This window comes from Pararge aegeria, chromosome 13 (genome assembly GCF_905163445.1).
Source record: "Pararge aegeria chromosome 13, ilParAegt1.1, whole genome shotgun sequence".
Taxonomy (NCBI): Eukaryota; Metazoa; Arthropoda; class Insecta; order Lepidoptera; family Nymphalidae; genus Pararge; species Pararge aegeria.
The window spans coordinates 5,917,590-5,943,797 of record NC_053192.1 but is presented as its reverse complement, the minus strand read 5'-3'; the positions used below and the strand labels follow the sequence as shown (position 1 = coordinate 5,943,797).

Here is a 26,208-nt window from a genome sequence, read left to right as displayed (position 1 = left end):
ACCCATTATCGGCCCACTAAAGGGCGTAGACCGTAGTCCATTATACCGCGCTGTCCCAGTGAGGATTGGTGGACTCCACACACCTTTGAGAACATTATGGAGAGCTCTCAAGAATGCCGGCTTCCTCACGTATTTTCCTTAACCGTTGAAGCAAGTTATATTTTAATGGCATAAAACGCACACAACTTAGAAAAGTTTGTGGTGCGAGCTGCGATTAAACTCGGCCCCCCGGAAGTAAGGCCGAAGTTCTACCCACTGGAAAATCACCGCGCACACAATCATATGAAAATAACCTACTATACTCTTTGTAGTATTTATTGTATGCATAAAATATTTTTGGAAATTTCGGTAGGATGTATCCTATGTCCTACCGAAATTTCCAAAATTTAAAATAAGTTGTTATTAAATCTTGGGTGCTCGATCGCGTGGTTTGCTCTTAGTGGCACTGCGATCTCGGGCGGTAAGTTTACGTCTATGAGTACTCGGCTCTTTAATTTATAGCATTACCATCCTCCATCGACGTTATGAGACGTACCTTAGTGAACAAGTGAAACCGCTTGTTGTGAATCGATCGATATTTATATTACACCTAGACTCAGTGAGCTTGAAATAGTAACAAATCTAAATCTAAATCAATCTAAATCTAAATCAATATCTGGACTATAACATACTCTAGGTCCTAGATAATATTACTGACACTATATAAAAGTTACCCAGCCTTTGAGTTGCTGTTATATGTGTTTTACAGCCTGTCGGAACCTCTCTGATAGTATTTAAACACAAGCTAAAAAATTTATACCTTAGCTTACAAATTGAAGCAGCAAGATTTGTCTATGCAAAATGAGTACTGTTTGGAATAATTATGTATTTATTTTTTGCTTTTTCTACAATTTAATTTTATTTTCTTTAATTACTTTTATTTACTTACTCGTTTAATTTAAGTTTGTGTTAGTTTTAGTTTTATTGGCTCTCTTTTACAGTTTATTTGGTTTTTTTTTTTTTTATTATTTAAATTTCTTTCTAAAATTTAGTCGGGCGTCGCGGTTGTTTGCTCAGTCTGATACTGGTGCAGACTGAAAATCAGCGCTGAGCATTGTTGCTAATGCACAGCATAAGGCTGAGTTTGCGGCCATTTGCCATATTGTTAATATTTATTGATGATTCTTTTAGTTATTAATCTTGTATTAACAATAGTGTATGGCAATAAAGGATTTTTATTATTATTATTATTATTAAAAAATGCCTAAATGCTACGTATTCTACAGCGAAAAAGGTTTCACCAGATTGATAGGCGCAAATATACAAATATACAAAATATACCCCGACATACAACTTCATTGCATTAGCTCGTATTAGTAGGTATCTATAGATATAAATGAGTCTGTTAAAGTCATTTGCACAACACGGATATGTTTTTTACGTTCATCGTTTTAAAAGTTTATATGTATTTGGTCACCCAACAAGGGAAGTAACGTTTTCCTCTATTATTTCCTGATATCTGAACCAGCTTCAAGTTTAAATACTAACAGTAATATATAAAGCTGAACAGTTGGTTTGTTTGTATACTCGATGATCTCAGGAACAACTCGTTCGATTTGAAAAATTCTGTCAGTGTAACAATATATCATTTTCCTTTTGAGGGCTTCGGCTGCGTGCGCTGCGTAAACGGTTAAAGTTTCGATAAAATCATGTACTTATGACAAAGTTGTTGCCCTTTTTTTAAGGTGGAAGTCGCGAGGGACCGCTAGTAATCAAATAAAGACAGTACTTCAATGTTCTCAATCCATACTAATATTGTGAATGTGTTTGTCGTTTACGTATGTCCAGCCCAACCACTTTGCTATCTTGATCAAAAGCACAAATATAGCTTCCTGGAGATGGACACTTAATACTTTTTATCCTTGAACATAATCAGGATAACGTTCCAGAGGAGGGCATAGTATACGGCGAACTTGAAAAAAAAAACATGGACGAAGTCGAAGGCTACAGCTAACTTTATAATAATACCTATAAGTATAACAATACTAGAAGTTACTATGCTGTACCTATGGCTACAACATTTTTGCACTGTTTGCCAGTTATGTGCTGTTTTATTCGTTGAGATGATCTGTCCCCTATGTTCGAAATTCGAATATCTTGATTGGAGATGATGATAACGTTTTCGATATAAATAAAAGAGATTTCAATGAAAAACTACTGATAAAACGGCTTTAATGTTTTTAAGCATTTTTTTTTCTTAAATAGTTAGCCTGTAAGGGGTATACAATGTAAAATTCATAACATTACCGTTATGTTTATAATAATTTTAAGGCATTGTACATGCCAACGTTGGCTTCCTAAATAAATAAATAAATGTCCTTCATTTAGTTTAATAGATTTTAGCCATTACGTAAAAAGTTTAGACAAAATTTGAGTAAGTATAAATTATTATGGAAGCGTCAACAGTAAGAAGGTAGGTATCTAATTCCAGTTTTAATGTTATACGATTATTTCCAATGAAAAGGTTTATATAAGCGAAAACTGGTGGTCACCTTGAAATCCGACCCAAGTGTTTAGTAAACATTTATATTATGGACAATGTTAACGTGTTTACAATATGTCTAGTTATTATCGCCTCGATACAATGTAAATATCATACAATCCGTATTAATAAACCCATTTTACGTGATCTAAACTAGTGGTCAGAACTATTAAACTGATAAGAATACGATGGCCAGTTTGAAGAATACGATGGCCAGTTTGAAACGCATATATGCCGCAAGTACTCTTGTGATGTCAGAACTACTAAGATCTACAGACTGAAATATTGATGGACTGGATGTTTGGATTGGGTTAGGAGCTTCTGCTGCTAATTGCCTCCGGTTGAGAAATTAGTTTCACCAAGACTCGTACAAAAAACGCCATAGATACTTCTAACGAACCCTACTTGGTTTTCAAAGTATTTTTAAAATTATAAAATATCAACAATTTATGCACGAGACACTAATCATTTTCGTTATGTTTAAATTTATTTAGACAACTAGTTTAAAAAAATAGGTGGAAATGAAAAAGTGTGCGGAGCGACCAAGTTGCTGAATAAACACATGGGTTTCGCCGATCGCCGCTTCGTTGGTCGAATGTCCCGTGGCCAGCTCGCTAGGTCGGGTATTACTTTGCAACGTTCTGAAATCTCTCTTGAGAATACATTTGACTTACTCACTTCAAATGAGGATCATTCTTGACATACGGGGCGGTTTCCAATCCGTCGTGCAAGGCTTTGGACATGATGAACCCGTATTTGCAGAACTCTAACGTGGGTTTCACGAGGCTCTCCCAGGGCAGCTTGCCCCACCGTTTGTGGGCAGCCCACATGCCGCGAAGCTCGCCGGGAACACCAACGGATAGAGGACCTAGAAAAAAAACATGAAAGTCTTAACTGAAGAGTCCTAAATTCATGTTTATTAACACAGTATAACATAAACGACTTACAAGATAAGCTAACTCAAAATCCCCAAAAAATTCAGCTCAAGGCATAATTATTATTTTAATTATATTAAAGCAAAAGTACAATGAATATATACCTACTTATTATAGCATAAAAAAGTACAAAGTAATAATAATTACAAACTAAAATTAATATTCACAATAAATATAAGCCGTCTAACTGTTCACTTATGGGCATGGTACCCAAAATGCTGGCGATATTACCCCTTTGAGTTGCTAGACTTAGCCGTTGGGCTAAATAAGCGCCAGCTCTTGGGTCACCAGACGTCAGGACCAATTTTTGGGACACGATGTTAATTAAATTTTTCGTTCCCGAAGACCATGGGCCCAGAGTCTCAAACGCAAGCGCCGCAAAAACGTAGCCATTACGAATACCGGATTATTTACGACGCAAGTTGTTTTAATAAAAGCTGATAGCTTCTCAGCGCATGCTCCCAACACAGGTAAGAATGACAACCATGAAGTTTGAGTTATCGTGACATTGGTAAATAATTAGTTCGAAAATGTATCTGCTTTCCCCACCGTTTGTGGGCAGCACACATACTCGTATGTGGATTTGTAGTTCTGCCCGCTTAGGCCCATGCAATCCTTTGTCAGCACCCATTATACTCATATGAGAAAAAATATTTTATAAAATATAATAATATGTACAAAATGGATTTAAGGAGATTATTGACGAAGCGGTGTGCGGCTTAAGAATAATTAGGCACATTGAGTTATTTCTTGTTTTTATCAGTTAATTCATTGTCAAGCAAATCCGCCACTGATAGAACACACATTTTCCTATTAGTATGAATTTGCTTGGTTATTGAACTCATGGAAGCATGCTAGCCTAGAAGGGTTATAGCAGTTTATTGAGCTCTCAATGGGTTAACTAAACGGCAACGTACCAGAACGCTTAATCGCTTGGCGATAAGCGTATTGCTGGCGGTAAATACACTTAGTCTTACCAAGTTCATTACCTTATACAAAAATTGAGGGCAATACAGGTCGTTTATCATCATCATGTCTACCAATGGACGTCCACTGGGCATAGTTCTTTTGTAGGGAGTTCCAAATACCACGGTCGTCATTTAGTTATTATCTGTCATGTAATTAACGTCATATATTGTTTTTATTAATTATCTATTGACGGCCGATTGGCGCAGCTTGCAGCGACCCTGCTTTCTGCGTCCAAGGCCGAGGGTTCGATTTCCACTACTGGAAAATGTTTGTGTGATGAGCATGAATGTTTTTCAGTGTCTAGGTGTGTATATGTATATTGCTATTATTTATGTATATTATTCATAAAAATATTCATCAGTCATCTTAGTACCCATAACACAAGCTACGCTTACTTTGGGGCTAGATGGTGATGTGTGCATTGTCGTAGTATATTTATTTATTTATCTATTTCCATTAGCCTTTGTTAAGTTGTCGCCCTCATTCGCATGAAATTGTATTTTAGAAGTTTATTAAATAATTATTTAATTATATACCCACAGAATTTGTAATATACAGAAAACGTGTATATACTGATACTGAAGTATCAAAAACTTTTATAATGTTTCTTGAATAGACGGTTAGTCATTTCACTATATTTAGTAGTTGACAGTAATTATTTTACCTCTAATGTTCGGAACGTTTGCCATAAAATGGGGAAAATGCGAAGTTTGTGAGCTAGCAACATTAGTGTGAAGTGGGACGTGCGCGGGGCGTTTTTACCGACCACACGTTTTATAACCTACCCTGCATTACACTTTTTATATGACATCTATAATACCTATTACTTCGCAAATTAGAAACTACATGGCAACAAGCGTATTGCTTCTGCAGAACCAGATCGGGTGAAAGCTTCGGAGAAATTTCGCTTGAAAGTATTAACAGATACGCGAACTTTTAAAAGCACGTTCGCCGGTAAAATTTTATCCCTGCTTATTTTTTATGAGCGAAAGTATATTTATTGGTTTGTTACTTTGCACTTACTTTATGCAACACAATGGCAATGGATAAAAGTATTTTTTTTAAACGATCATCCTTCAAATAATTGCCGCGCTTTGAAAGCGGCCGCCAGCTCATGCCAACAGTAGATACGTGCGGATTGGTGGACTCCACACGCCTTGGACAGCATTATTGGGAACTCTCAGGCATGCAGGTTTCCTCACGATGTTTTCCTTTACCGTTTAAGCAAGTCATGTTTTAATTGCATAAAACGGACTTAACTTAGAAAAGTTAGTGGTGCGTGCTTAGTAGCGTGCATAGAAGGTATGCACAGGGTATGCAGATGATATAAACGAGTTATAAAACTTAAGGATAGGCTTTCTAAGAGTTATAAAAAGCCTACCTTTAAGTATTTATAACTCGAACCGGAGATTTTCTTCATTTAATAACGAATACGGCGAACTTCGTACAGCGGATAATCTTTTTTTTATGAATATTATATTTTAATGCGTATTATCCTATTTCGGTCTAAGAGGAATCCAAAAAAGCAAATATCATAAAAATTGGTCTAGCCTTTCTTGAGTTATAAATGGTGTAACTAACACAACTTTTATACTTATATATAGATTATCTGCATACCCTGTGCATACCTTCTATGCACACCACTGTGCGTGCCCCCCCCGGAAGTTAGGCTAAAGTCCTAACCAGTAGGTTATCATCGCTTCTTTTTATTTAATCAATAAACAATAGACATTAATTTAGTTATAAATGATCATACACCTGGTAAATTTATTTAATGGCAGTACCTAGGTATCAAACCTACTGTACAAATTATAAGTAAGTCAACCTAAATCCCGGTCAACGGTCTGAAAAACAACTATTGTGTTGTAACTATAATACCTACGTATAAGTTTTGCATTGCTTTGTTTAAAAAGTGCGTTTGCAAAAATTATATTATTGTCGGGTAGGTAACTTCTACCTTACCTATTTACCATAACGGAAATATTTTATACTGAATACAATTATTTTGTAATCCCAACACATTGTTTGACGGCCGATTGGCGTAGTGGGCAGCCACCCTGCTTTCTGCGTCCAAGGCCGTGGGTTCGATTCCCACAACTGGAAAATGTTTGTTTGATAAACATGAATGTGTTTCAGTGTTTGGGTTTTTATATGTATATTATAAGTATTTTTGTATATTATTAAAAAAAAATATTCATCAGTTATCTTAGTACCCATAACACATACGCTCTAGCTTACTTTGGGACTAGATGGCGATGTGTGTATTGTCGTAGTATATTTATTAATTTGTTATTATTTTTAATTTCTTATAATATTATTACAGCGGTAGTGTTTGTTGGTTTATCGCTCCTTGTAAACCTATGCTAATCATAGATATTTTTCCTTGCGAAGGAAACATATCTTTGATGAGCATAGGTTCAGTTAATGGAACAGATTGTGGAATAGGCTACTGTTATTATTTATATAAATTAAGTTTAATTTGCTATACTCCGCGAAAAGCAGGCGAACCAGTATGGTGTAATTTATAATTTCTTCAATCTTTTTACTTTATACTCCACACCAAACGGATCTTCTGCAATGTACCCTCAGAAATTATAAATAACACCTTACTGATTCTCCAGCTTTTCGCGGAATATAGCAAATTAAGCTTATTTTTTTATTATATGTCATGGAATTCCGCAACGTAACGCCTGCTTCTATCCAATATTTAATACTGTTACTTTTTATAATACCAAGAAAAAAAATACTAGGACAACATCGCCCAAAGTAAACGTAGCTTGTGTTATGGGTACTAAGATGACTTATGATTATTTGTATGAATAAAATGCATAAATACTTATAATATACATAAAAACACCCAGGCACTGAAAAACATTCTTGCTCATCACATAATCATTTTCCAGTTGTAGGAATCGACCCCACAGCTTTTGACTCAGAAAGCAGTGTCGCTGCCCACTGCACGAATCGGCCGTCAAAAATAGTAAGCTTCAGAATTCCAAAATTATAACACATCTGCAACAGGTTCGCCTTTGGTATATACTAATATTATTATTATTATTATATACTAATTCATATATCAATTGAACAAATTGATTTATCCTGGCAAACTACTTACATATTGATATATCAAACGTTATATCCTGGCAGAAAAATATCATGCTTCTACTGCAACTTTTTCCGACATGTGTATGCGGGAATCCAATCCAGGACCTTACGATCTATAATAAAGCACGCTAGCCACTAGGCCTATAGGCCGTAATTTACACTAAAAGTATGATATGAAGATATTGAAAATATTTTTATTTTTTTTCCATTACAAATTAAACCTTGTCTGCAGCGGGCTAACCTGTTTGGGAGTATGCTAGTTATATTAGGCCAATAACCCTTTACGGTTTGAACGCGACATCGTACCGGAACGCTAAATCTAGCGGCACGTCTTTGTCTCCCATCAGACAAAAGACAGGTAAGAAAAAAAAAGATCATACACTTTTTGATTTCTTTGATGCAGCACTTAGCTTTATCTCTTCTTTGTACTGTCAAAATAGTTGGTACTTACCTTTAGATGCTCTATCAAAGTTCCCGTTAAACATGTCCTTCGAAGCAGCAGCCGGTGCCTTGTCCCGAGCGTTCACTGTGTAGGCTTTTTCCTCCTCCTTTATGTAGACCGTCATGAAGAACCCCCCACCGAGCCCCATGCTCTGCTGATTATGGAGGCCATTGCAGAACATGGCGGCGATCGTAGCGTCCACCGCTGACCCATTTACGGATAGGATGCGTCTATAAAAGAACAAAATTCAAATTTCAAGTTCATTTATTTCAAGCACTTTTGAAACGTCAAGTCAGTCTGTTTGTAGTGACTCTACCATCGGTTCGGAAGGCAGATTTTAGGATCAGAAAGAGCCCAGAAGAGCCCGATAGTGTAAGAGATGGTACGTGATGATGTTATCTAAGATGGCAGCGGGCTATCATTTTAGGTATGGCAGTTGTATAAAACTCATGGCCCATCGTATCGGAGCGCTAAATCGCTTGGCGATACGCCTATGACGGTAGGGTGCAAGTAGCTAGCCACGGTCAAAGCCCACCAGACCAGACCAGAAATTATACACACTCAAATTGCGCCTGTCGGGAATCAAACCCTTAAAACCACTCGCCTACACTATGTAGTATATAAAACTATGTTACAGACATCAGTTAATCTTCATAACAACATTAGCGGAGTTTATTTTTAAATCATAACGTCAAGGGGAGTCGACATCACGTGCAGGTACATACTACATACTCGACTACATATAACTCACGTGGCGGAACTGTTGAGCTATTATAGATATGTCGTACCTTGTATTAAGCTCAAGTACGTACCTTTATGTAATGCTGCACTGCTAGCATAAACTAGAGACATTTTTCTCTCTGGGAAATGGAAAATTTTATAAACTCTCCAAACATTGGCGCACAAGTAGTAATATACGTGAAACATTAAACGGAGGTAAACTTCTCCTATTCCCAGTTGGCGTGCCAAAGCAGGTAATACGTTAATTTTATCCCCTGTCAGGCTAAATAATCGGGGAATGTAATTTTAGCCTCCAGCACGGCTAGCATGGAAAAGAGACAATTATCTCCACGGGAAAAGGATAAAAATTTATCTTCTCCCGCAGCTTTATCAACTATCAGAGCATTGGCGCACAAGTTGAAATAATATCCATAATCCAAATAATATGTGTATTATCCAAATAATAATAAACGTGGGTAAACTTCTCCTATTCTATCTTCCCGTGTTTTAGCAGGTGGACGCGTTAACCTGTTAACCGTTCCTCTGTCAGGAGATATATTTTTTGTCTCCTGTCTGCGCTAGTTTTACTGCCCTCTTCGGCTAGCGTTCTGAAAAGTACACCTCGATGCATTGGATTCGGTGGATATAGGTGGTAGGAGAACAGCCTTGAGTTTAGTAATTCAGCCCCCCTTACGAGAAGTCTCAGTTCGATCCCGGCACTCACAAACAACTTTTCGGAGTTATGTGCGTTTTTTTAATTTACGCAATAAAATGTCAAAGGAAAACATCGTGCGGAAACCTGCATGCCTTTGAGACTAACTATTTATCTTTCTGTATTTCGGAGGGTGTTCACAAGAACTAATACAAAAACAACCCAGTTCCTCACTCAAATTTTAAACCATTGAAGCATTGGGTATCGGACCGGTAGTAGTATATTTCATGGACACATAGGTACCATTACAATTAAGCGCATTACTTCCTCATGTGTAGAAAGAAGCAGCGCTCATATACGAAACGATTCCGATATACATAATTAAGGTAAAAGGTAACTAGATAGGTACCAATCTATCTACAAGGGTAGTCCAATAAAAGAAATAAAAATCCCTGATCGATTTCGGTCAATCTCCGGAGAAATATTTGAACCACGCGACACATAATACAGTGCACAAGTGTGCGCAAACTCTATTTTCTCAATATTATAATCCGACACGACCATAATGAAGTCAGGCGCAGGCCCGACACTCCTATAGGTACCCCCGAAGCCGCCAAAAAATAATTTTTAGTTGAAAAACCCAATACATTGGCTCGACTAGCTGATCGAACTGAGGACCTCGTGATTTGCAGCCGAACATTCTAACCACTACACCAACGAGGCAGTAGAGTACTTTGTTAAAAAAGAATATAACTGGCCAGCAACGCCGGTTTGTCATATAGACACAAATAATAAACTTACGTACTTATATTTGTTCATAAAAAATCAAAGTGTTTTTATTATTACTTTTTTATTAAGCCTGTGGGCGAAAGTTTAATATTCGATTAAATATAAAAATATCTATATTTTATTTCACTAAGGTATATCAATAACACGAGATATTGTGTACCTACTACCCTTACTGAACTCAAAAAGCGAGTAGGGTCACCATAAAATATTTTAAAAATATATTTAATTAATGATTCCTTTAAAAGATGTATTATAGGTGACCTATATTGTAATATCTATTGACCTATATAGTAAAAGTATTTAACTATTACTTACTAAATTGCACTCAGTTTAGTATCCGATTATTTCAAAAAATGTATTTATGATACCTATATTGTAGAAAACAGATACAAGGAATATACAAACTTCTTAAGTTCTACAAGTTTTATTTAATTAGAAACCTACATAATCATTATAAGACTGATAATCAAAAAAACAATATTCTATGCTGCGTATTTAATATAGACAGGTTGCTGATAAAATTCTGATAAAAAAAATATATCTTGTAACATGCGCAGTTCTGTCAAACAAGTTTTAAAGGTCAGTTATGTAATTCCACGTGATATAAATAAAGTGGTACAATATAATAAAATTGTACATATATTTTCTTTGTTAGATAAAGACGAAACGACGTAATAGTGTTAGCTGATTTAAATAATATACATAATAGATGGTGCTAGAATTCCTTTTTTTTATTCACCCATAAATTAGACCTTGATTTCAATCAGACTCCGTGGTAGATAATGATGCAATCTAAAATGGTAGCGGGCTCACTTGTTATGGGTATGGCAGTTATATTAAACCCTTAACCTTGGTTTCTAATTTGTTAGGGATATATCAGTTACCCTAAATCCTGGTTTCTTTCTACACGGTATAAAATCCAAAAAAATCCAAATTGCCCCTGTGGGAAATCGGAACCACCCTCCATAGCGTTCACCACTGCGCCAGGAAAGTCGTCAGAAATGGGGAAAAATCTTAGAAACTTAAGTATTGTGAGGCACTGAAAATATACGTTAGACGATTTTTAAAATTGATAGTGATTATAATTATTGTGAATCAAAATTATAATAATTCAAATACTAAGTAATAATAAGTAAGTTATTACATGCAATTTTAAATCGTTGAATGAATGAATGAATGAATGAATGAAAGTAAATATAATGTATACTTTTATTGCACACCACAAAAAGTAAATAAAAAAAGAAAAGTATAATCGTTCATAATTATATATTTTTCTTTCTTTTGTCTGGTGGAAGGGTTTGGGCGTAGCTAGTTACCACCCTACCGTCAAAGACGTGCCGCTAAGCAATTTAGTGTTCCGGTGCGTTGTCGCGTAGAAACCTATTAGGGGTATGACTAGGTACCATATTCCCTCACAGGTTAGCCCGCTATCATCTTCGACTGCATCATCACTTACCACCAGGTGAGATTGCAGTCAAGGGCTAAGTTGAAGTTAAATAAAAAAAATGTTGTTTTGAGGTTTAGTATAAATTTTATTAAAAAAAAGGTCTTTAAACTCATGTGATGGTATGTGGCGATGCTGCCTAAGATGGTGGTGTGATAACCTGGAAGAGGTATGGCAGTTTAGTAAACCCCTAACTGACTTTCGACGTTGCATAACAGAACGGCATGACATACCTAACAAAACTAGGAAGTGATGGATGAATTATACATTTTAATTTGATAAAGGCAATAATCAATTGCCTTTATCAAATTAAAATGTATAATTGGTTGTGATAATATAAATTTTTATCGTACAATTCAATCAGAATGTTTATGTTTCTATTACTATCTGATCGATTTATACGAAAAAACTTTATATATTAATACAATGAAGTCTTACAGCGTATCCAAACCGGTAGTAAATCTTATTACGATTACTTAGCGAATGCTGTTAATTCCACCAATGTTATCATTGAAAGGTAATAGATACACCTCTCAATAATACCGTTATGATAGACATACTTACTTTATGATCTTTCAATAATGTCAATAACGGAACACTGTGCGTTCAAATGCACTGTTAAACTTCATAGTAATGTTTGTAAATACATGTAAGTGGTAATAAAACTGCAAAATGGAACAAGAAATAGCGCGGACAAGGTCATACGGCAAGTAAGCCGCAGTCTGCCTCGCCTCAAGGTTGTTTTTGTGTATAAACAACAGTCAAATATTCGTCGCGCGTAGGTGACTACACGCCACCCAAATACCTCTTTAAATTATCATACAAACAATAAAACGATACAACAATTAAATTAAATAACGTTTATTTACCCTCAATTAAATTAATTACAGTCATGAGTACCCCGAAATGATACAATAACGTAATATAATCTACCTAGTAATTAATAACACAGAGATTTGAGCTCTACAACAAGCCCAGAGAGTTGAGATCAGTCATTGGAACGGTGTTGTTTAAAATAGATTTTCATCGGTGTGCACCGGCACGGTTACGAAGCACGCTCCGCCACCTCATTCTTCCATTGTAGTGTCCATAGTAGAATCCTTGCGTGAGCAAAAACCTCCTTGGCTGTTCCACTGATCTCAGTGGCGATCGACCCGTGCGTTCTTCGGGTATCCGCCATAATATCCTCCTTTCGTTTGGCATTAAATCAACGTCCCATTCACAAGCCATAGTCGTCTTTTATTCAAAAACCCATTTAATTCTTATTCACAACCTTCTTGTTAGTTTCAGTATTAACAAACTTCTTAACGATCTTTCTCGAATGGCCGGACGGATCGAAGTGATTAGTGTGCTCGCTCACCTCCTTCTTCGTGCGTTGTTTGCCACTGTGACTGGAGAAAATGTGCTTGTCCTGTTCAAAGTTGTAGTAATCGTACTCGTCAAAGAAAGCCTCAGACATATTTCTGACTAGAATAATGTTTCACAAAGAAAAACACTCTTAATATTTCGCGGTAACGCGTTCACTGATGTATTTTGTTTTACAAAATGTTTCTCTCCACGCTGTGCGCGCCTTATATATAGGCGTTGCGGCTCGCGAGACACGTCAGTGACCGCATGCGCGTAGATATAATTCTCGAATCGTGATTGGTTGGAGCTACAGCTTCGACCCGGTTACGAAGGATGTTGTTTGTATACAGAGGTTCTTTGTGTGAGTCAGCCAGTTTGGGATGCCGTTGTAAAATATTGTTAAACTACGTACTAGAATTTTCGACGTAATTCGAAATGCATTTTATCCGTTGCAACTATTTGGTAGGTAGGTAGGTAGGTATATATGTAAAATTGAACAGGTAGTACCGTAATTTCGCCCTATGAATGAATAATAATACGTTTCCGAGATAACCTTGTAGCACGGTTGCCCTAATTTTTGTCAGAGATATTCATAACATTTATAAACTCAATGTAAGTAAATAGGAATTATATCTAGCAACATTTACTATTAACCTACTATGTATTATACTTCATTTTAAATTAAAAATTGACATCTGTCATTTTTATATGACAGAGGAAATTAGCCAAACTTTTATTAGTGGCACGAAAAAGCAAAAACTTATTATTATTATTTTTGTATCATGGCACGTATTAAATCAAATAAATTACAAATTAAGTTTATGTTATATATATATATATAACAAAAAAAAGAAAATTTTATTGACTACGGTCTATAAAAACTGTGAATCATTTTATGTCCGTCAATTATTTATCCTATTCTTTGAACATAGCATTTTAATTTTCCTATCTGTGTGTCTGTCGTGGCCAATCTCCGGAACTGATTTTGACGTGACTTGATTGTTTAAAAGTTACTTATGTTTTCTTTTAAGTTACGAATCATACTGGGGTAAAATACGATTGAAAGTTTGTACAAAATTAAAATCAGTATAAGATTTATACATCATAAATATAATACCTCTTTTTATGCATAAGGTGAATCTTTTGTGTGAGATTATTTAATTTTTTTTATAAGTAGGAACTAGGAGCGTTGACGGTGGCGCCACTACCGCTTGTTTTTAATAATTAGGTATGATTTGTGCGCAGAATATTTCACATCAACCCATTCAACCCGTGTAGTGGCCCACTACCACAATGAGAAGGTGTTAAGGCCGTAGTCCACCACACTGGCCCAGTGCGGATTGGTGGACTCCATACACCTTTGAGAACATTATAGGCATTCTGGTTTCCTCACGATGTTTTCCTTCACCATCGAAGCAAGTGATATTTTAATTACTTAAAACGCACTAAGAAACTCGGCCCCCCGAAGTGAAGTCAAGTTCCCATCCAAGGCGCTATCACCGCTTCAAAATGGTAATTTCATAAACATGATAACATTGCAGTGACTGTGTAGGTGTGAGCTGTATTTCTTTACACATGTATGTACGTTTGTGTTGAGCTGAAGCCATAACAAAGGTAAAAACATAACACTGTTGATAACGCGATGATTTTTTCTGGTTTTAAAAGAAGATTTACAATAAAATTATTAAAATTGTAGTAGGTAGGTAAAGGTACCTAACTACTAGTTGTCTGGAAGTGGTGGTAGCTTCTACTACTTTTTATTTTTGCACCACCACGTCATTAATATACTTACTCAAAAAAAAACAGTAGCATGAAGAGAGAAGTAGAATACGAAAGGCGGCCTTATCGCTTAATAGCGATCTCTGCTAGCAACCTTAGTGTTGAGAAAACGAAAATGAGGAGAACAGACTGCAGGTGGTACAATCTATTTTAAAAATAATGCGAATACCTACATACTAATACATAAAGTAATTAACAAAAATACATCATAAATATAACTAATAACTTTAAACTAATATATACAATGAAAAACTAATTTAAATTTGAAGACTGTAACATACAATAAATACTAATGGAAGAGTGAATATATACTATAGTGGTGTAGCGGTGATTGCCCAGTGGTTAAGACTCCGGATTTACTTTCGGGCGGCCGAGTTCGAATCCTAGCACGCACCTGTAACTTTTCTTAGTTATGTGCGTTTTAAGTAATTGAAATATTACTTGCTTCAACGGTGAAGGAAAACATCATGAGGAAACCTGCATGCCTGAGAGTTCTTCATAATGTTCTCAAAGGTGTGTGGAGTCCACCAATCCCCACTGGGCCAGCGTGGTGGACTACGGCCATAACCCCTTCTCAGTGAGGGATGAAACCCGTGCTCTGTAGTGGGCCGGTAATGAGCTGATGTGAAGTATTCAGCGCACATATCATGCCTTATTATTAAAAACAAGCGGTTGCTGGCGCTACCGTCAGCGCTCAAACTACCTACTTTATAAAAAAAAAAATCTCAAACAAAAGTTTCACTTTACCGATAAAAAGAGGTGTTATATTTTATGTTGTATAAATCTAATACAGATTTTAATTTTGTACAAACTTTCAATCGTATTTTACCCCCGTATGATTCCTAACTTAAAAAAGTAACATAAGTCACGTATTATATTCAATCAAGTCACGTCATAATCTGTTCAGCAGTTCCTAAGATTGGCCACGATAGACAGACAGATAGGAAAATTAAAAAGCTCAAAGGATAATCGTAGCTTGGTAAAGAAATCATAGGCGGACGTAACACGATTCACAGTTTTTATAGATCGTAGTCAATACAATATTCTTTTTTTGTTTATTATTATTATTATTTTGACGGCCGATTGGCGCAGCGGGCAGCGACCCTGCGTTCTAAGTCCAAGGCCGTGGGTTCGATTCCCACTACTGGAAAATGTTTGTGTGATGAGCATGAATTTTTCAGTGTCTGGGTGTTTATATGACGTATATTATAAGTTTTTATGTATATTATACAAAAAAAATATTCATTAGTCATCTTAGCACCCATAACACAAGCTACGCTTACTTTGGGGCTAGATGGCAATGTGTGTATTGTCGTAGTATATTTATTTATTATTTATTCTGAACAAAAATTTTGGTTTTTTCTCAAAATATCATCGCGGTGGACTAAGCCTTAAACTCTTCTCATTGTCGGAGGAAACCCGTGCCCTGTAATGGTTTGAAATGATGATGATGACAACTAGGTGTCTACCTACTAATTGAAACGTGGCTGAATAATGTACATACACGACTTATGCATAAGATTTATGTGTAGATAAGGTATAAGCCTAATTTAATTATGTAATACTCGTACATAGCTTTAATATGTACCTACTTACCTAATAAGGCTGACCTAAACTACACTTTATATTTTTCTAGTTGTCGTTTACGTGCGTTTCTTTTTTTTTTTAAATTAATGTTTTCGGGGATAGAAATATCCTGTCTGTTTCGAGGTTTCACGCTAAATATAATTTTAATTAAATAACATTAAATTTTTAGCTTTGAAGCCTGATAAATAAATAGTACCTACCTAGAAAAGGCTGTTTTTTTATTGCGTATTGAATTTTTCCCGGGTTTAAAAGTAGGTAGGTATCCCATTACCAGCACCAGGATGCATCATGCAAGCTATAAAAATGCAGTGGTTTGGACGAACCACAGTTTTTAGAACATAAATAATCCTCATTGAGCCATTATTGCAAGCAGTGCAATGTCTTCGTAAAAATAGAGAAAACGCCCCGAGCAGAATCTTGCTGTCTCACAAACTTTTCCCATTTTCCCCACTTTAAGGTAAACATTAGAAGTAAAATAATTACTGTGAACTGCTGAATGAATGAAATGGCTAAACACCTGCAGGGCTAGCACGGGCGGGAGATAAAAATTATATCCCCCGATTATATCCCCTGACGAGGGATATAATTAACGTGACCACCTGCAAAATCACTGGAACATGGAATAGGAGAAGTTTACCCCCGTTTATTTATACACATATATTATTTGGATATTATTTCCACTTGTGCGCCATTGCTCTGAGAGTTCATAAAGCTGTGGGAGGAGGTAATTTTGTATCCTTTCCCCGGGGAAATTGTCTCCTGCCCATGCTAGCCGTGCTGTTCGAGAAAGACTACTAAAGTGGTGTGGTTTTTGATGCTTCAATTTGGTCGTGTACACGGTTTCTGTAGGTTCTTAAATATGTAAGACGAACATAAGCAACGTACTAACAAATGGACTCACTTTCGCATGTTTTATATCATGTATATTTAGTTAATTCATGAGGAGATCGGCAGATACCTATCTTCATAAAGTAGGTATCAGTTTAAATTTTATGTATAGCGAAATCAATAAATAACGACAGAGTTTTGATGTGAAACATCTATAGGCGGAGGGTATCTGAACCTGATTTTTGGCGTGGCGACACAGTCCGTGGCGACGCTTCGCCGCGCTATATGAATGAATTTTTGTATTTCCTATGTAACAATAAAAATGAATAGGTATTAATTTTGTAATAAAAGAATCATTATTAACCGATTTACAAAAAGGAGTGGTTATCCATTTGGTTGTATTTTTTTTTTAATTTGTGGAACAAATTTGTAATGCTTTATCTTTTAATTATGCAATATCTGCAATAACTTACAGGAAACAATTTCGATGTTTCACATCTGCCAGACGTCCCGTGACGGCTCACACGTTTTTTTTAGAAATAAACATCTAAGGAATAACGCCATCTTGTGGGCAATAGTAACATCACGCCCTCGGCCTCATAAAGCGAGGTAAGGCCGAGACCTAACCTCATTAACTCACTTGCCTAAAATGGCTCGAACCACGCTCGAACTTACTCGCCTTTAAAACAAATTAATAACTAATACTCTTTTAACCACTATTAAGATTCTCATCTCTCTCTTGTAGTTTTAAGGATCGGTTCAAGGGGTTGGTTGGAAAAAAACCTTTACTTAATAGGTATTATAAAATCAAAGGTGTTTTTGGTTTTGATTTGGAAAATTTATTTGTTTGTATGTACATCCACGCTTTACGCCGTAGTTAATCAACCAATTAACTTGATTTTTGGCATATAGTTAGTTGAGAGTACGCAGTATTGTATATATTGTGTTTTCTGTCAAAGAATTCTTATTAGGTTCCTACTACCTATGTTGGAGTTACCTGTTAGGCGTCGATATACAGATTTTGCGTTCGGTATGATTCCGTTTAGAAACCGACTAGGGTGCCATGCTACAAACAGATTAGCCCGCAACCATCTTAAACTGCGTCAACACTTACCGCCAGGTAAGTTAGCACTCAAGTAGCAGCTTGTGGCGATATAAATAACATGTTACACCCAGGTTATTATCTCAGCACCTTTTATTTGTTAAAGTCCAAATGGGGGAAGTGAGGAAGTCTAAATATTTAGTACCTCTCTTATTGTGAGAGAGGAAGCCTTCAAGCTCAACAGTGGGATATAAATATGCTGAGGATGATGGTATAGCTAAGCAGCTAGGTTTTCAATATTTGCAAAAAATCATTCGTTTTTGTTTTTAATCACCATCGTCAAATTATCGGTGTCATATTTTGTCAACGGATGCGAAATAAATTATTGCACGAGAAATAATAATAATCTAGTCGTATCTACTGGCGTTATACTTATATGGATAATGAATGACGAAGCGCTATTTCTTTACTAGGAACTCAACATTTTTTGACGTGACAACGTGTTATAATTCGATGGAGCCGGCTGTACGCACGAAAAAACATGACGTATGCGGCGTTACCTCGATCTGAGACGTTCCATTCAAGGCTTGAAGTGTAAGGAAAGCGCGGAACGAGCGACAAAGAGGCACAGTCGGCCTCCACGTTCGACATCTCTCTCCTACTTGAGTGAGCGACGCGTCCGCGTGGACAGCTTCTATACAAGGCAAGGATGAAGTGCAGTGAAAAGTGAATGTGGTGTCAATTGTTTATAGCAAACAAATAAAATTAAAATTTTCTTATGAAAAATGCAACCATTCCATCAGCATTTTCTTACGACGTTGTCACGTTCAACTATCGTCAGTATGCCGACTTTACAGACAACCAATTTTTTTTTTAGTTCAGGTCGTGCTACTTATGGATCTTGGGTGCTTGGGAAAAAACAGGTCATTCCAATTTTAATGAGTTGCAGTTTTTACCTTCAGTTATAACTAAAAACCAAAACCAATGTACATCAGCATCTTTTTCCTGTATAATTGAGGAAGGCTGATTACTGAAACACAGTTTATACCTACTAGTTCAGTAGTCAAGAACAATTGGATTGTTTTACAATTAAACATAGGTATTTTGCGATGTAAATGTACCTACCTAATAACTATCCCTACTAATATTATAAATGTTAATGTAATTTTTTTTTTTACGCTTTCACGCAAAAACTACGTAACCGATCCTCATGAAACTTTGTACACATATTCTTGGAAGTGTTAGAAGTAATAAAGGATACTTTTTATCCCGACATTAAGCTCGGTTCCTTTGGGTGATTGGGATGAGTGTTTGGCGATTTTACACCATAACTCCGACAAATTATAACCGATTTGAATAAATATTTTTGTACTATAGAAGTTATAATATGAGTTTAATTTTGCCCAAACTGTGGTTGGAGATAGAGGACAGAACTCCACAGCGGACAGCAGCAAACCCCTCATTTAAGGCTTAGCGATACTGAATACTTTAAATATTTTTAGATCTACAACTAAATTTAATGCTACATCAAAAAACAAAAACAAACGCAGACGAAGTCGCGGGCAACAGCTAGTAACCTATAAATATTATATATCTGAATAATTTATGAAGTTTTTACAATTTTGTATTTTGTAGTTGCTATGTGAACAATATGTAATTAAATAAATAAATTCATCATCAACCCTTTAGCGGCCCACTACAGGGCACGGGTGTTCTCTCAGAATGGAGACATGGGTTTAAGCTGTAATCCACCACGCTGGCTAAGTGTGGATAGGTGACTTCACACGCCCTTTACATTATGGAGAACTCTCTAGCATGCAGATTTCCTACATCGATGAATTACTTACTTAAAACGCGCATAGCTCCGAAAAGTAAGAGATGGGTGCCGAGGATCGAACATGGTTCGCAGTGGAAAGTTTTTTTTATCATGTCGTCATCATCTTCATCACATTATTAAAAAACGTGGCGTAACGTCTGAATGATTATCCACTGCTTAGTTACACTTCAACCTTCCAAATGCCAGAACATGACCACACAATGCGTACTGCGTAGCTATTCCGACGTTATTCCACGTTAATTTATAAGGGGTTAAGACTATCGATGCTACTTCAATCCGGGCTGGCCTAACTATTCCCCGGAAATGAGTCTTACGATTACGAAAGATTACCACCATTTTGAATAGATCATAAGTACGGACGAAAATAAATCAAGTTGGAATTAAAGTGACTCACATTATTGGTACGGCGTCATACAAGTAATCTAAGAATTCGCGAACGTAATTTGATAACCTGTTTTCAACACATTTACGGGACCACTACACGTTTGCGGAGTTACTGCAAGCGAGTACAAACGTAGAAGTAGCAGCGAGTAAACGTCGGTACCCACTTAGGTGTATTGATAATGTCTTTAAAGGTGGTAAACGTTAAGTTTACATGACTATGAGCACATAAATCAGAGATAATTTTTATTTTTTCACGTGCTGCAGCTTTTTTCCGGGATAACATGTCCTTTATGTGTTTTTTGGAAGCAAGCTATGTCTGTGGCAATTACCGTCACGATCGGTTCAACAGTAGCGCAGTGCATTGTCAACATACAAATTACTAGTACGTTCCTACGATAAGTATATCAAATTCAATCAAGAAACATTTGGTTGAATTTGAAAATGAGCTTGGATAAAACACTTGGTTTATATTTCTATAAAATAAATAAATAAATATACTACGATAATACACACATCGCCATCAAGCCCCGAAGTAAGCGTAGCTTGTGTTGTGGGTACCAAGATAGCATGATGAATATTTTTATGAATATAATACACATAAATACTTATATTATACAGATAAACACCCAGACACTGAAAAACAAACATGTTCATCACACAAACATTTTCCAGTTGTGGGAATCGAACCCACGGCCTAGGACTTAGAAAGTAGGGTAGCTGCCCACTGCGCTAGTCGGCCGTCAATTAATCAAGTAAGACAAAAATTCTTGTTTTTGATTTTGACTTCACCTTAAAACAAATGAGAGCTACCGATGGTTTGTGATGTCTTGTATTAGTATACCGTGATATAATATTATACTCGGTCTGCTCGACCAGCGTGTAGCGGATGCTTTAGAGATTAGAGATCAACATTCATATCGAGGAAATAAAAAACTGAGTGCGACGTTCTCCTGACAAGCACAGTTCCAATTAATTTATATCACTACAATCTGGTTCGGTGCGTCCGTATAACTTTTATATCTAGATAGATCGCATCTCATTACAAATATCTTTTTAAAAAGTCAAAACTATTTCTATTGTTAAAGACTAATAAGGCAATTAAAATGTCTATAGATCGTTCCTTCTTGAGGTATCCTTATAGAAGAAAAAAAGGAAAATCGGTGGAAAACTTAAAAAACTCGGTAGGTGAGTCGCATGCAAGCATCGAATTAAGAACCTTCGAGTTATTGTGGATCTAGTGTGCGATGTGTGCGAAAGTGTTCCCTTGACCCAGCCACTAAGGGCATCAGGCAACGAGTTGAAACGCCGTGGGGATTGGTCGGTATATGCCCGACATAAACACCGTACCTCCCATGGTGCAAAGTTATTCCGACACATATTTTATTAGTCTACCAAAATAATACAAAACAAACTTAGTCCTTATACTACATTTTTAATGAACTTCGTGGGTAGGTTCTAATAAAATGGTCACCAGTATTTTAACTAAGCGAACCCTCAAAAGCAAGTAAGGCAGGTCAGAATCTCTGAGTCATATTATCAAAAGTTCCACCGAATCTTGGCAACGGAATTAGTCACAGTTCGCAATATAAACGAATATTTGGGTCTGCTCTAAATAGTTACACAAACGATAACCTCGTTCGAATTAGTTGCGTTTATTGTTTTACAAAACACGCACATAAAACGTATCTAGGCTTATAGAAAAATGTATCATAACATCAAGGATTAAATGTCGATAAAAAACTGGGTATTGATTGCTTTACCTAACTAGGTTTAGCTTAGTTTGAAGTGGCACTGTGAGATAGTGATACGATAGAAACATTAAATCAACGAAATGATAACAAAATTAAGAATATCTTTATATTCTTTAAAGGCCGTTTTGAACCCTCGTCGCTTTAGTATAAGGTTAAGGAAAATTATGTATGAACATTTACTTATTACTTATTTTAATGAAGAATTTTAGATTTTTGTCAACGGAAAAGAAAGTAAATTAATTACTTACTTTGTGTTTCCTGGTCCAGCTAGACAAAACGTTGTAGGTACATTGATCTCTATGAACTAAACAGATCTATCAGATCTGAGTATAAGGCTATCCTTTTCTAATATTGGTGCTTATTCAGTTACATAAGAGCTTTGTGTACTTTCTTAGTACACAAAGCTCTTAGGTACAAACTAAATAGACTCATACAAAAGTTATACCTTGCCATCCTTGGCATCAATGAACTTAAAATAAAAGGATGGGATTCATCTCTACAAATTGTAGTTTCGGAATTTGTGCACACCGATGTTGACCATAATGATATGCGTTGGCGATTATAACAGTTAGAACTCTTGTATAGCCTAAGAGCGTGTTCATCATCATCCCATCCAATGGACGTAAACTGCTGGACATAGGTCTTTTGTAGGGAATTCCAAATACCACGGTCTTGTGCCGCTTGGGTCCAGCGGCTCCCTGCGACTCGTTTGATGCCATCCGTCCACCTCGTCGGGGGTATACCAACGCTGGGATTACCCATGCGAGGTCGCCATTCCAGCACCTAGAGACCTATATACAGTTTGCTAACGAGTGTGCGTTATTGCTATTAAATAGTTCTAATAGCGTTCAAAGCCTATTGGTCGCGCCGTTGGTTTAATATCTTACTATGCTATGTTACTATGTTTGTGTTGTTTCCAATGAGTTGTAAGTATCTCTTTTTGACAGTCTGCCAGGTGCAATGGTCACCGCTGTGGTCTTATTAGTGCGAGGTCTCGGTGGATCCCAGGCAGAGGCAATTCGGATATTTATAATAACTAGTTTTTCTCTGGTCTGGTCTGATGGAAGGCTTTGGCCATGGCTACTACAGACGTACCGCCAAAGATTTAGTGTTCCGGTACGATGCCACGAAAAAAATACGATTAGGTTCAAATTTCACTGCTATACCCTGCCTGTTAGCCTGCCACCATCACGGACTGCATCATTATTTACCACCAGGTAAGATTGCAGTCAATGGCTAAATTCTAAAGTAATGAAAACGTAAACAAAACTCACCTTCCTATTTCCGAGCATGGAGGGGCGTCTGTGCAGACCGCCGCTCTCTTGAAGACTTGGAGCAACGACGGTGAGGGTTTTAGAGGACTGATTGGGTCCAATGGTTCAGCTAACTTCCACGCATTATAATCTGCTTTGCCGATGAGATATCCGCTTAACGCCGATATTAATATAAGAATGACTAATCCCGATATTATAAGCTTCGTCCTAAATTTGTAGGGCCTGAAACAAACGAAACATCTTTCGTAAGGTTCGGAAAACTTAGATTTTCACAAAATTTATAAAATGAGTATTCGTGGTACGCCATCTAGTATCGAGTAGCAAGCAATGTGCGTTATAATTTTAATATTCTAGTCACAGATAATCCAACGCTTCATAATGTTCCAGTATATTCGACGTTCGCTTACATTAAGGAATAAGTCTAGATTTTTTTTGATATTTTCTTTATTTATTGGCTACTATCTACTAAGAGTAGACTCTACTTATAATAAATTTACATACCTACACTTATATTTATTTACCGACTGTTATATGTCCAATACTCTTCACCATGTACCTACCTACCTATATAAAAAGTTAGGCACTTGTTATCACCTATTTTAAGTAGGTGTTTACTTAGAGTCATAGAGATAGTTTTTATTTATTTGTTTTCATACCTTTCGAATGTCTAGGTGGAACATACGAGTAGTTATCCTAATGGACAAAATATCAACACTGCTACATTCACTTTTGCTAATAAAATCGGTGAGGTGAAATTGAACTGCATTGATATGATTGTGTTCAGCTTCGGATCTGCTACTTACTTTTCAGGATAATTATTCTCATCATTGCTGAAGTGCCCTTGCAATATCGCAAACCTGTTTATCGGAGAAACTAATCGAATGGTATCCATTGGAATGTCATCCACGTGGTTACTAATGAAATGCCGACGATGCAGACCACTGTTTAAAGAATTATCCATGTTTTAATGTTATCACTCCAGTTCCTGACATCGCAACTTGGCAATAACAACATAACCTTTAAACATCTTCAAAAACCGCTTACATAATGTTAATTCATACGTTTAAGAAACCACTGGAAAGTTTAAGCGTTTTGCACTAATATAACGTAATAATAACACTCAAGAACAGCAAATATGTTAAGTTGTGATTGTATGCAGTGAATTTGGTTGCGGGCTTTGGGAAAATCGATATGAAGAACAGCTGTGCATGCCCGTCTACTTAGTACAGTTAGGTTTACTAGCATTTGCGCTAGATGGCGTGGTTCAAACTTTCTTGTTTTGATTTTTTTAAATACACCATATTATAACTTATGATTTTTAGCATCAAATAGCAATATTTTTTATCAACTTCTTTGCTATTAATGTTAGCAGGGTTTTTATAGTCATGACATTTGTGTTCATTTATGAAGAAGGACCTACCTAAAGAGAAGAGAGTACTTATAGAAAAACCATAATAGGTAGTTGGTTTGAAGTGTAGTTTTATAATTTGGTAAATTAATAATTAATTGAACTAAATATGAAGCTTGTTTTTCAGGAAATCAACACAATAACCTATCTAGTAGGTATAGCGCTGATGACCTTTCTCATGATTAGCAAATCAGACGTTTATAGCAAAAGGTGAACACGTTTGTTAATCTCACGGTTATTAAGAAAAGTCTGAGGCCATTTTATAGTATATAACTGATACCATTTCATATGTACAAAACGTTTTTCTATACTGACCATGATCTTGAAGAAACACTTCAGTCTTGATGCTCAAACCTATTCGGTGCCTGGTGTCCGAAGGAATCGCTCCGTAGTCCTTAATGCATTTCGTTCAATGTAGAGTTGATAATAGTATCACCATATAAAAACGTTTTAAAAATCTTCTTCTAGGCGGATTCTAGAGATACTATCTCTAGAATCTAGATAAGTAAATGTGAAAATCATTCCATTTATGATATTTTAGTGGACAACTGTTCAATAAGAGGAGCATAGGCCACGCAAGTTTTGTGTTTGTGACGCTATTTTATATTGGTTTTCGTGCATTGTTTCTACTTACGCATTTGTAGATCCAAAATTACCGTAGGAATCATGTTAAACCTACCTACCTACCTATCTCTCGCACAAGTTTTCCAGATCTCACTTATTTGTAATAGTTTCTTAGAAGTTGATTGTTTTTCTGATAATATAATACTTAAACAATTGTAGAGCTACCAAGCATTCCTATTACTTTAAATGTTAAGTAAGGAAAAAAAAAAGATTAGTGTTTCTAAATTGATCGTTAGAATATATAAGCAGCTTTGCCCATTAACGTATCCTGTACAATATTATACTATGAAGATACGCAAAATAAACAAGCCTTAACAGTTTTAACTTGGGTAAGCTGCCTATTTTTTTTTTATTCCGTTGGAAGCTGAGTTCACGTGCTAGCATCTCTATATTAAGGGCATCACATTGAATCTTACAATCCAAGCTCACCTACCTAGAAAAGCTCCACCTTTAGACGTCGACGTTCTATTTTTAAAAGTCAAAGTCAAAAATATCTTTATTCAAGTAGGCCGTAGGTGTCACTTTTGATGCGTACATAAGAATTACACGGTAGTGAGATGATGGCGATAACCACATTCGTAAACTTAAAACTAAAGCTACGAGGGTTCCAAACGCGTCCTGGTCTAAGAAGAAGCCCACAACAAACTTAGCCGGGTGTTTTTTTTTGTTATCTACATCTCACAATGTCATTTTAAATTATTAGAAGAGCAACCTGGTTAGAGCAATAATTTACACCCAAGCTTTTTTATCGTTTACGTAGTCCTTTATAC

General features: G+C 36.2%; 2 protein-coding genes across 4 annotated transcripts in view; both read right to left on the bottom strand.

The window, feature by feature from the left end:
- LOC120629031 (glutathione hydrolase 1 proenzyme-like) overlaps positions 1 to 26,208 on the bottom strand; it is a 67,611-nt gene that overhangs the window by 14,857 nt on the left and 26,546 nt on the right. For 2 of the 3 annotated variants that reach the window (XM_039897771.1, XM_039897770.1), the window contains 3 exons: positions 23,407 to 23,628; positions 7,982 to 8,202; positions 3,200 to 3,389 (listed from right to left, as the gene is read on the bottom strand). In XM_039897771.1, coding sequence (XP_039753705.1) covers positions 3,200 to 3,389; positions 7,982 to 8,202; positions 23,407 to 23,628 — 633 coding nt within the window. Of the gene's footprint in view, positions 1 to 3,199; positions 3,390 to 7,981; positions 8,203 to 23,406; positions 23,629 to 24,209; positions 24,574 to 26,208 lie in introns of those variants that run through there. The other variant, XM_039897769.1, reaches the window with a different exon arrangement.
- On the bottom strand, positions 12,745 to 13,138 carry LOC120629033 (nuclear protein 1). The gene has a single exon (XM_039897772.1). It carries the CDS (start codon positions 13,034 to 13,036, stop codon positions 12,833 to 12,835), a length of 204 nt encoding a protein of 67 aa, XP_039753706.1. The 5' UTR covers positions 13,037 to 13,138; the 3' UTR covers positions 12,745 to 12,832.